General features: G+C 47.9%; 1 protein-coding gene across 13 annotated transcripts in view; it reads right to left on the reverse strand.

Moving 5' to 3' along the window:
* Positions 1–12,381, reverse strand: part of TRAK1 (trafficking kinesin protein 1) — a 120,789-nt gene that overhangs the window by 27,653 nt on the left and 80,755 nt on the right. For 12 of the 13 annotated variants that reach the window (XM_077865643.1, XM_077865634.1, XM_077865635.1 and 9 more), the window contains 7 exons: positions 9,639–9,755; positions 7,344–7,444; positions 6,410–6,518; positions 4,169–4,247; positions 3,088–3,218; positions 2,291–2,365; positions 1,513–1,650 (listed from right to left, as the gene is read on the reverse strand). In XM_077865643.1, coding sequence (XP_077721769.1) covers positions 1,513–1,650; positions 2,291–2,365; positions 3,088–3,218; positions 4,169–4,247; positions 6,410–6,518; positions 7,344–7,444; positions 9,639–9,755 — 750 coding nt within the window. Of the gene's footprint in view, positions 1–1,512; positions 1,651–2,290; positions 2,366–3,087; positions 3,219–4,168; positions 4,248–6,409; positions 6,519–7,343; positions 7,445–9,638; positions 9,756–9,894; positions 10,043–12,381 lie in introns of those variants that run through there. The other variant, XM_077865645.1, reaches the window with a different exon arrangement.

Raw genomic sequence — 12,381 nt, forward strand, 5'->3', positions numbered from 1 at the left:
AAGAAACCCAAATGTAGATTTTCAGTTTGGCTTTTCTGTGTCATGGTTTTGTCTTAAAACGGGTCTGTCCCTGAGAGTGGGGAATGCAGTGGAGTGAATCCTAAGTGCACGGGAAATAAGATGCCCCAAGGAGGCCACCACACCAAGATGGGAAGCCAGGAAGTAGGTAAACTGAGGCAGAGAGCATACATCGCTACATAGGCCAGTCTGTGAGCTGCGTGTCATGGGCTCCAGATCGAGGAATCAGGGGCACAGAATGTTCTTTGCTGCCTTTGCTGGGATTTCTGAACATACTGGATCACCAATCTGCTCCTTGGAAGGCTACGTTAATATCTTTCGTTTTGGTTTCACTAGGTTTCAATCAAGTTGAGAGAGAGAGATTGTTCTGCCTGATTTTGATATATAAAAGGAAAGGAGATCATGATTTAGAAAAAGTGAACCAGAAAACAAGGGTCAGGGTGGAAGGGCCAGGGCAGTGTCAGCAACAGGGGTGGGGAGGAGGATGAGAGGAAAGAGCCCTACAGCAAGACCAGTCCAAAGGAACAAAGTTTTAGAAATTGGAGGCACCATCCACTCATATCTCATTTGGGAATGCTTCTCTCAAAAGTTCTTGTCTCCTCAAGGAGGATTTGGTGTTTCAAGAAACCACAGAAACAGAGCCTCAATATAAAAGTTCTTGGTCTTATGTTCTTCCGTCTGTCTGTCCACCCATCCAAATCTCGTACCTACTGAGTAGGTGTAATTCTGTGACACAACAAGCACCGAGTAGATAGAGTATTACAGAGAGGGAAGGAGGAAAGTAGCAAATAAGACATGGTCCCCGCCTTCAGGGAGCTTCTGTTGGCTAGGAGAAGATGCAAGGAGGAAGCTCAGCAAATGCCAGGGGAAAAAGACCAGCAGAGCAGGCCTGCCCTGTGCTGCGAACCTCCAGCAGGGAGAGCTCACCTGGAAGATCCCCTTCTCAACCATGTTTCCTTAAGGCCCAAGCATGCAATAGATCAGGCCAGAGCTAAGAAATAAGAGTGCAGGGAAATCATTTTGTAGAAATAGAAACACCACTCTTTGTGGAGAGAGAGATTTTTTCAGATCACAGATATTGAAAGCCCCCAAGAAGACGATTACTAAGCCTAGAAAGAACCAGCAGAACTGTATGGGCAATTTAAGAATTCTAGAATGCACTGTGAAGCCAAAATAGCTCGTAGTCTCATAAGGTCAGAAAAATAATAATGTATGAATAACATCCTCCAAGTATCTGAGGTTCCTACTAAGTTTACCAATTAAGGATACGAGGAGAAAAAAATGGACTGAGTCAGAGGGAAGGCAGAGGAGGCATCGATCTGCCTCATGTAGTCACAGAGCCACCAGCTGGGCATACAAGCCCCTGACTCAGATCTAGATCTAAGCTGCAGAATGAGAAGCCACCCACAAAGACTCCCCTCCAGACCCCACCTCCCTATCAGGCCCCGTGGGCTGGAAGCAGGGGCACAGGGCACGAAGCAAGCGGGCACTCACCATGGGGAACAGGCCCAGCGAGTGGTAGCGCCGGGATGTGGTGTTGGGCATGGTCTTGTTGCGGAGGTTCTTGAGCTCCTCCTGTGCCTCGTGAAGCATCTCCATGCACTCCGCATACTTGTCCTCCAGCTCACGCAGCTGCGGAACACCAGAAAGGCACACAGGGTCAGGGGCCGGTCAGGAGCCCTGTGCCTCCAGGTTGACACCGAAGAATACTTGAGGCTCAGTGCTTATAGCCTCAGAAACCTCCCAAATTCTAACAATGGGCAACTGAGGAAATAGGCTTCCAGTTACGGAATGTGTAAATCATGGGGATGAAAGACCAATGGTACGGTGACAGTAGTACGCTGACAGATGTGGCTGCACTGTGGTGAGCACAGCATAGCGTACAGAGATGTCAAATCACTACTTATACACCTAGACCTAATATAACACTGCGTGCCAATGATACTCAAAGAAAAAAATAATTAAAAAAAAAAAAAAAGCAACTTGACGCGAATGGGAGAGCAAAGCGTCACACCCTCGTCTCCAGCCACATCTCTGCGTGGGCTCCTTCCTACGGTGAACCCTGTGCCATTTCACTTACTGGACATTTAGCAGGAGGCGGGCTGTGCAGGGCCCGGCCTCCCAGGAATTTACGAGTAAGAATGACTTTTGATTCAGAATTAAAAACAGCTAGTGAGGTGGACATGACCCTGAGAGCGGGGCCCAGCAGAGGGAGGCTGATGGCACAAACTGGGAAGGGCCTGGTGAAAGTGGGATGAGAGGAGCCACTCACCTCGGCCGTGAGCTGCCGCTGGGCATCCTTAGCAGCCCCCAGGTGCTGGACCAGCTCTTCATTTTCCACCGCGCACTGCAACATGGCAAAGGCCACTCAGCTTCTCTTTTAAGATACTTAGAGACATCTCACTGCTTTCCTCTCACTACTAATCTGTTCCGATCCTACCACACCTCCATGATGAAACTTTTAGGCCAGAGTAAAATTTTGCCTTTTATGTAATTTTGAAGGCAGCCTTTCCTACATCTGGGCTTAACTTGGGTATCACATAACTCCGGTATTCCAGTAGAAAGCCGAAATCAAAATTAACTGTCCATCTCGGTGAGAAATTAGTCCATTCTGTATCCCCGCCTTATGCCCGCCTCCATAGACACGGCCCCGACCCAGGCACACTTCACCTCATGCTTCTAGCAAAGGCCTGACATGGGAACCTAAATTCTGTTTTGTTGTTTTCCTGCTGCTCCATCTTAAATCTAAAGGGGAAATTATTCTGCAGCAGAACACACTAGGTACACTGTGTAAAAACAAATCCTAGACCAGAAAATTCATGAGTTAAATTTCAGAACTCTGCAGCTCAGCACCTTTCTTAACGAATTCTATTAATGTGCAGATTATTTTTAGGAGATCAGTGGTTATATGATCCCTCCCCAGTTCAGGGCAATGAGCTCTATTCTATTGATTTTGCTAATAAGCCTTTTCTCCAAAGGGGCAGGACAAACTCCTAAACTATGAAACCAAAGGGCACAGTCTTCAGGGGCAAATGCCAACTGCATCAACCCGAGAAACAGAAGCCTTACAGCTTTTGCCTTCTTCTGCAAGTCAACTATCTGCGATAGCAGGTGTGTGATCTCCTCTTGCTGGCGGGCAGCATCTTCGGTCTTCTTAGCCAGCTCCTCTGAGATACTGGCAATCTGCACATTGGCATCCCCTTTAACCAAGAAATGACAACAAGAGGAAGTTAGACCCAAAGAGAATGGTTTCTTTGTGGTTTGCACAAGAAAAAGTATCTTTTTTACCAGGCAGGGGGAGGAGTGGAGAGCGGAGAGTGAAGAAGGAACAGCCTCTGTTTTCCTGCATGGGCTCTGTCAAGAGAAGGAGCAGGCCCCCAGGTGTGGCTCCCAGGCCCGGTGTGGGGAGCCCAACCCCACGGACCAAGGCTACTTCCCTTAGAGGAAGTCAGGTAAGTTTTGGGCGTCAGTTGGGAGATACCACACCACACAAAGGTGCCCCAATCCCCACAGTCATGCATGAACAGATCCACATCATTAACAGGAATCCCTGCTGCGCCCTGTTCTAGAAGGAACTGCTGCCTGCACAGTATAATTCCCTTGGGTGTTTTCCACCCATATTCAGGGTCATAACTCATTTTACTAGATTGGAACACAGGGTGTGTTTCATTTATTAAGTGTCTTGCTGAAACTCAAAATGCTGTCTGCCCTTTTGTCTTAACTTGTAAACTGATGATAGAGAAGGTGGGAAAGGTACTTGTCTGCAAAGCGGAGAACTCTGGCCTCAACCTTCACATGTCAGTTACGAGAAACCATAATTGATTAGTTTTTGCACAGGGACATGAGAACTCTATAACTGGGCTTAACTTGGGTATCACATAACTCCGGTATTCCAGTAGAAAGCCGAAATCAAAATTAACTGTCCAGCTCGGTGAGAAATTAGGACAACACATGGCTGACAACCTAGCACCCAATTTCTCACGAGTCAGAGTGAGGGCTGCCACGCAAGGTCAGGAGAAAACTCTAGTTTTCAGAAAAAGTGCTACGGAGCCCAAGCCACCAGGGAGACTGCACTGCATACAAATCTGCTCACAAGATGGCAGAAAGTAAAAAGAGGCGGTGAGGGTGGAGCAAGAGGACCAGGACATACTCAGCTCCTTCACGCAGTCGTTGACCAGCTGCTGTTCCTTCTCTTCGTAGGTAATGGTCTCCGTCTTCAGCTGGCAGGCCTGTGGACAAGGCTCAGGTCAGAGGCCCCACATTCACACCTGAACGGGTAGGGTGGGCAAGGCTTGGGGCCCGGGGCAAGGATAAACTGGAGTCCAGGAAGCTGCCTTCCGTCCCCCCCCTCCCCTCCCCGCCATCCATTACACCCTCAAATACAGGAAGCTCATCAAAATGCCCTGCTCAGGTAAGGAATCACCAATCCTCAAAGCCAAACAGCTGAAAAATGTGTACCACCAGAGGGCGCCACACAAGGGGATACGCGCTCTGCAAGTGCCACCCTCGTGTCTACTGGTGAGTGTCTGTCCCAGCTCATAGACATGGACCTTTGTGACTCCAGCGGGTCTAAGACTCAGCTCTTCCAACCAGGCATTCTAAGGATGACCACAGGAATAGCTAACACTTGTCATGTACCTGCTTTATGCAAGGCACTACCGCCCTAGGAGGTCTGAGTCAGAGTTAGATCTACTGTATTCACTTAGTAAAGACAAGGTACAAGACCAAAGCATTAAAATCCAGAATCCCAACAGCTATCTCAGGACTCTGGATAGCCAGCTGACAAGGTTGGAAAATAGAGATCCAAAGAAGAAAATATCCGAGGGACACCTGGGTGGCTCAGTGGTTGAGTGTCTGCCATTGGCTCAGGTCATGATCCCAGGATTCTGGGATTGAGTCCAAAATCAGTCTCCCTCTGCCTATGTCTCTGCCTCTTTCTGTCTCATGAATGAATAAAATCTTTCTTTTTTTAAAAAAAAAGGAAAGAAAAGAAAGTATCCAAGGCAGAGAAGGGGTATCTCTGAGCCCTCAGGCCCTGGCCCCTGGGAGACACTACGCTCCTGAAAACTGATGTGGAATCTGTAGCTGGAATCAGGTTCCTTCCACGTGCTTTAGGTGAACCCTCTGACAGGGGGACAAATTACTGCATATCTAGGACTAGTGCATTTACCTGAGGTAGACAGTGGAAAGGAAAGCTCTGGCCAGGACTCTTGACTTGGCCACTGCCTGGCAGAGAAAGCCTGGACAACCCTCTTGGTGGCTCTGGGTTTGTGCTGCCCACTAGTCAATGAGGACTAGAAGAGGTAAGGTCTAAGAACATGACCCTTCCCTCGTGCACAGCCCTGATAAGCCCAGACATGAGGCTCTTTCCACCTTGGGGGCAAATTCAAGGTGGTCTGCCTTACTACAGGGGCTTGAGGAAGCCCTGGGCCAGCTCGGGTGGGTGTGCAGTCCAAACTTAAAGCATACCTCTGGCTGGAGAGCATCAACTCACTGACAAGACAAAAAGTACTAAACTTGCATGCGTCGGTGTTTCTAGGTAGGGGCAGCGGGTGAAGGGAAGTAATGTGGGGGTCAGAGTCCCAGAGCCTTGCAAATCCCAGCTTTGTCATTCCCTAACTTGTGCCATGCTGGAAAATCAAACACCTAGCAGCCTGGGTCCTGGCTTCCTCACTGTAAATGACAAGCAAAGTAACAGACTTCCAGCCTTGCTGCAAAATTTGAAAAAACAAACAAACAAACTGAACACAGGCAGGGGTGCCTGGGTGGCTCAGTCAGTTAAGCATCTGCCTTTGGCTCAGGTTGTGGTCACGGAGTCCTGGGATCAAGACCCAAGTCAGGCTCCCTGCTCAGTGGGGAGTCTGCTTCTCCCTCTGCCCCTCCCCTCACTCATGTTCTCTTTCAAATGAATAAATATTAAAAAAATAAAAAAAACAGGTAAGCATCTGGCACAGTGACTTGCCAGAAATACTCAAAAGCATGAGTTGCCAAGTTGTCTCAACTATCTTTTTAAGTTAATTGTCTAAGAATTATGTCTCCAAGTTGTCACGTACTATCCCTTAGAACAGATCTGACTGGCAGCAACCTGCTTCCATGTCATTTCCATGGAGAGACCCCACCCACAGAGCCCTGCTGTGAGCAGGAGGACGGGGAGGGCCTGGCCACAGTTGCCTACTCACACAGAGGATCCATGAGTCCTCAGCCCCACCCATCCCTCACCGACAGGGAGCATCTGTGCTCCCCAGCACATGAGTGAGGCTATGAGCACCACACAGGTGGCTCCCCTACAGTCACCCTCGGGAATGACGCTGCAGGCACAGCCCCTCCTGTCAGATAAGGCAAAGGGGTCCACCACCCTCCAGAGGGTACAAAGGCAGGGAGCACACTTCACCTCCGACCGGAGTACCACGTTCTCCTCTTCGAGGTCCTTGAGCTTCTTCTGAAGAGAATCCAGATGAAAGTAATTCTGCACTGAGGACGATGACTCATTCCTCTTCAGTCTGGGAGAGAAAGTACAATCTCGTTCTAGGGAGAGACATTGGCTCCCTGCCTCCAGCAAACCCAGGGAAGCACAAAGGGCCTTTGCAGGGAGGAACCATGAAACCCACAGGTGCAAAAGGGGCCCCCTGGAGAGCAGGGGCAGCACACAGCCTCACCACCGCTCAGGATCTGCAGTCGCCACATGGCCTCACAATTCAGCAGAAGCAACTACTTGAAAACACACACTTCCAGAGGCCTAGAAATTTATTTAATATTTGCACTGCCATCCTATGTGCCCAGAACAGTTTTCAGTACTCTACAGGGATTAAGGCAATTAATGCTCATAATCCTATGAATAAAGCACTAGCAGTAGTCCCATTTTACAAACAAGCAAACAAGCACAGAGTGGTTAAGTAATGTAGTCAAGAGAACACAGCTAGGAAACCACAGAGCAACAGTCTGAACTCAGGCCACTGGGCTCTCGAGTTCATGCTCCTAAAGTGAGGCTCCACTGACTCTCAGGGAAGTCCCCCACACCTTCTGCTCCAAGGGTCCACCATGGCACCTCTGGCTCCAGAACCCAATATGACCCTCTCACTGCAGGGCCCACCCTGTGCCCAGTGACCAGGCCGGAGCAACCGAAATTGACGAACAACCCTGTCCTCCCATGTCCTGCTACAACAGTACAATTAATTTGAGGCCTGTGGACTTGCTGGGTCTGGGGAAGGCTGGGAGCAGTGGACCTACTGCTGGTGATGTAGCCCTGCCTAGGTAACTCCAAGGACATGGATGACAGCCAGCCGCCTGTGTCCTGGCCCCAGTGACATGGCCCTCTGGAGACTTACGGGGTGGAGCACACGGACTCAGGCTCGCTCTCCTCTGCGGCGCTGGTGTAGAACTGGAGCAGCTCATCCTTCATGGACAGCTCATGCCGGAGCTGAGATACCTGTACAGACACAACAGGAGGCCCCTCCATCATGCTCAAACATGTGCTGCTAGGTGGCAATGTCTGTTGAATTCCTCACCAAAAGTAAAGCCATGTAATTGATTTTTGTGCTTTTCAAGGATAAGAGGCTACATTTGATCACATTTAAGAAAAACACAGTCAACTATGTTTTGATAGAAAATCCTCTGCCTAAATTTATGGTTTTTACTTGGGTTCAGAGAGGAGGTGAGAGGAGACTAGAAGGCTCTGGAATGATGTTGGGTGGGGAGGAGGGAAAGACAATATAGCATATGGGCTTTGCAAGTAGCCAGATGACCAGCTGGGCAAATGGCCGGAGAAAAAGATCCTGTTATCAAATGAAAGAAGAGGCCATTCACTTCTGCTGAAACCAAATGCCACCCTGGACTGGGCCCCTGGCAATGCCAGCTCTGGGTGGGCAGCTACAAGCAGCTCATCCACCCTTGCTGGCACACTCGGCACACTCACAGCCTCACCCTGTGACTGCTACACCCTCACAGGGCTCTGAGCCAAGCCTGGCCAGACTCTGCTCTGTACTCAGTGATCATAAGATAGCAATTTCAGACATAGGGAGAAAGGACGCAGTCATCAGGAAGTGGCCAGACTGATACTGCTAGGTCAGTTTTTGCAAACTGCCTTATTTATGCTTAACATCTTAAGCAAACAAACCTATGCCATAAAATTTTTCACTTCCCTTTCACCACTCACAACTGATGAACAAAGAACTAGTGCTGTGAGCAAGAATTACAATTTAATTCTTTGCCTCTAATTTGATTTGGGGTCTATGGTTTATTCCAGCTTTCCTACACAACACAGTATTTATGACTTCCACAGAGAAGAAAATTTTATCTGCACAAAAGCTTTAGTTTCAACATCTAGACTGACAGTTTAATGATGTGTGTCATTATGTGCTCAAGGGGAACATATTACAGTTTCTAATTTCAAAGCTTTTCCAAGAAAAAAGAGGCATTTCCACGTCCAAAGATTTGGGTGCTGTTTGTAGGAGGTGAGGAAGCCCCACACAAGGGCAATAATGTAGAGGAAAAGCATGTGACAGACAATGGGTGACCGTTTACTGGTTCCCAGGTGGCATGTTTCTCTGCTCAGAAAACTAGGTTGACCTGGCACACTCTAATGCCTGAGAGAAGGGAAATTCAGGTCATGATGCTGGGGACAAGGGAAACAGGGGTTGACTTCTCCAAAACTCAACCATATTCTACTGTATCATCTTTCAAAGGAAGCCCAGGATTAAAACTTTTCTTATACACTGGCAACCCTGTTTCATCAATATTAAAACCATTATTAAACCCAGACACGATGGCTGGGAACAGCTTTAAGGGGGAAAAGTCTGAATATATCTAAGAGACAAGAGTAAGGGTATCCCCTCCCACTTAGAAAGTTTCTGGTAGAAAATAAGGGAGAAGAAACCAGGAGAAGAAGAAAGTCAAGTGAAGATCCTCACAGCTAAAATGTGCAGTTACAAGAACAGGATGATGGGAAAAAAACTACAAAGGAGGGCCTGGCTCTAACTGCTAAGCCTTGTTTCAGCGACCCCTCCATCTCTGCAGAGCCTTCCTCGTCCTGCCCATAACCACAACCTTCCAGAAAGTCAGTGTTGCTCCTATGAAACCTTAGCCACTTAAGATAAGACCTAAGCATTCAGACCCCACCCCCTGATCACCGGTGCCCTTCAGCCAAGATCTGTATCATGAAAATAACAGGTCTCCTGTCAGGACAACAGTAGCCTATTTTTTTCTTTTGTTTTACAAACATAAAATTATATTGGAATGAAGAATGTGCAGCCGCTGCCCTACTCTGCAGCACAGGCTGGCCTCCTCCTGACAGGGCTCCCCTCTGGCCTGCCCGTGCCCACCTGCCCCAGGAACACCTGCTCACTGCCATCTTAGCCTGCGTATGCTCCTTCCACATGCTCAGTCTCTCCCAGTCTCTGTGAGGCTCTGGACTCTGGGGGGATGGGGACTGGGGCTGGTCCAGGCCTGGTAGGACTGGACACTCACGGCCTCATGAGCAGGTGAAGGCTGTTCCTACCCCAGCTGGTGCTGTCTACACTGCTGGAAAGAGGGTCATGGATAGAAGAAGCAGCCGTCCCGGAAGAGCGGCTCTGGGGGCTGAGCCCAAGCCCACCCGGCTGTGGCCACTGCCACCAGCTCCTCACCTCCTCTCTGATGTGTTCCACTTGCTCCTCCAGCAGCTCGTTCCTCTCAGTTAGGGTCTTGTTCTTCTTCAACAACGACTGGCCAATCCGAGCAGCCAGTTCTAAATCCCGCTCTTTCTATGAAAGGCAAAAGGGAGAATAGACATTCAAAACACCTGTGTTTCCTGAAGGAGCCAGGAGTGCTCAGTGTCAACTGAGGAAAACAGGGCATTTAGAAATAACAAAGGTATTAACAATTCACCATCCATGCACCCACCTTTGATACCTGTTCAGAGAAGGGAAACGCTCTGCCCACGTAATGTAGAGCTACGCAGACCTCAGGCAATGGGAGGCAAGCTTTAAATCCAATGAAAACAAGTCTCTGTTCCTATGGGAGAAACATGCTTTCCAAAGCATTTCTCTGCAGTTGCTTTTGGCATCTGTGAAATCACTTGATAATCTGTCCACCTGAGCACTGGGCTATTGTATTGCCAGGGCCTGGCACGTGGAAATATTCAGTTAACTGCTTGTTGGTTGAATGAGCGAGCACAGAAATTTCACAATGCTTTTGCAATAGAGCCAAGAGCTGACGCAGGGAGGCAGGCTTCTTAGAACATATGAAGCAGGAATTTACTGAGCTCCCTATATTTACTTCATATGAAACAAAAACGTAAAGTTACTCTGAAATACAAGAGCATGTTTCTTTTACTCAATGGAGGCTATTTGGGTTTATTTTTATTATTATTTTAAGATTTATTTGGTAGAAAAAGAGCATCAGTGGGAGGATCCGAGAGAGAGAGGGAGAGAGAATCTGAAGCAGACACCCACTGAGCATGGAGCCCAACAGGGGGCTCGATTCTAATGACCTGAGCCGAAACCAAGAGTTGGATGCTCAACCAGCTGAGCCACGCAGGTGCCCCTACTGAGATTTACTTTAAAAAAATACTTTCAAGTGGTGCCTGGCTGGCTCAGTGGGAGGAACGTGCAACTTTTGATCACAGGGTCGTGGGGTTGAGCCCTATATGTGGGTAGAGATTACTAAAAATAATAACAAACTTAAAAAAAATTTTTTAAATACTTTCAAAATGGAGATAATGCATAAAATTGCCCTACTTCAGAGACAAAGACTGTGTTAAAAACAGAAGTTTCTGTTAGTTCAGCTGATGACATCACTTATACGTAGCAGAGTGGTACACAAAGGAAGATCGTTAGTGGCATATAAAAGGTACAGCTGCTGGGGCGCCTGGGTGGTTCAGTCAGTTGGGCAACCAAATCCTGATTTTGGCCGAGGTCATGATCTCAGGGTCATGAGGTTGAGCCCAGTGCTGGGCTCCATGCTCAGCAGGGAGACTGCTTGAGATTCTCTCCCTCTCCCTCTGCCACTCCCCCTCTGCTTGTGTGTATCTAAAATAAATACACAAATCTTTTTAAAAAATAAATAAATAGGGATGCCTGGGTGGCTCAGCAGTTGAGCAACTGCCTTCGGCTCAGGGCATGATCCCAGGGTCCTGGGATCAAGTCCCACATCAGACTCCCCACAGGGAGCCTGCTTCTCCCTCTGGCTATGTCTGCCTCTCTCTATGTCTCTTGTGAATAAATAAGTAAAATATTTTTAAAAAATAAATATAAATAAATAAAGGTACAATTGCCTCTATGAGAGGAAAGATGTTCCTTGACAGTGCAGACAGCAGGACAGATGCCATCACCAAATGCAGACTCACCCATGCCTGAGAGACTGTTTGCCACTGTGGTTAGATTCAACTTGCTCCCTTGTAGGGATTTAGCAAGGGGAGAACTCTGGAAAACTAAATCATTTGAGAAGCTTCTACTAATTATTCTGTCCAGCTGGTGTAAAAAGCAGGCAAATGGGAACATGTAGTTTAGAGCAGGAAAAAGGCTGGGGAGGAGTCTTAGCTTCAGACCAGCTACTAACAACAGGGCCTTGGGCCAATGGCTTCCACTTAACAAGGATTAGGTACACACACTCCAGGTTAGCTTTTTCCAAACATAGGGTATAAACCATCAGTAGGTTGAGAATCATTTTTGTAAAGGCAACTGATATTTTGTTTCAAATGAAATTCAACAGCACTAAATTGAAATACCGACGTGCATTCTACATAATAAGGGCATCAGTTCACGTTTATGCTCTGGCTTGTCATATATTTATTTGAGTACTGAGTCAAACGCAACCTGAGATGCGTTTCTTACAGTGGGTATCACTCAAAGGTTTACCTGCTCCGGGCAAACCCTTCAACTCCAGACCTGTGAGATCAAGGTCTGACTGAATATCCCTGGGACCCAGTTGTCTCATCTGTTAGATGGAGAGGGGTGGTGGGGCAGACTGGCTGGGCTATCCTTGAAAAAATCTTCTAGCATTATGATTCAGAATTGTATGAGATTTTTTTTAAATGGCAGTTTTTATTTCTAACTTCTTATATATCCACCAAATGATTCCGCGCACTAGCAGCACATCTTCCCTTGCTTATCCAAGAGTTTCACTGACATATGAGCTGAGCAGTGGAGGTCTAAGTACAGCCTGAGAAGACTCTGGATTTCAGGAATCTGGCACTCTGTCCCACGCGTGGGATAATGGTGACTTTCCTCAGTTTCCCACAATTCCGAAACCTGTCACTTCTCCCACTGCTGCCCCAGAAGCCAGCCAGGTGTCACAGCATGGGAGCCACAAATACTTCCAACTTATTCCATAATGTGTGCCTCCTCGTACGCCTGCCAAGGAACAAAGGGGAGCAGTGACTGCCCAGTG

Source organism: Canis aureus, chromosome 22, assembly GCF_053574225.1.
Source record: "Canis aureus isolate CA01 chromosome 22, VMU_Caureus_v.1.0, whole genome shotgun sequence".
In the NCBI taxonomy this organism is placed as follows: domain Eukaryota; kingdom Metazoa; phylum Chordata; class Mammalia; order Carnivora; family Canidae; genus Canis; species Canis aureus.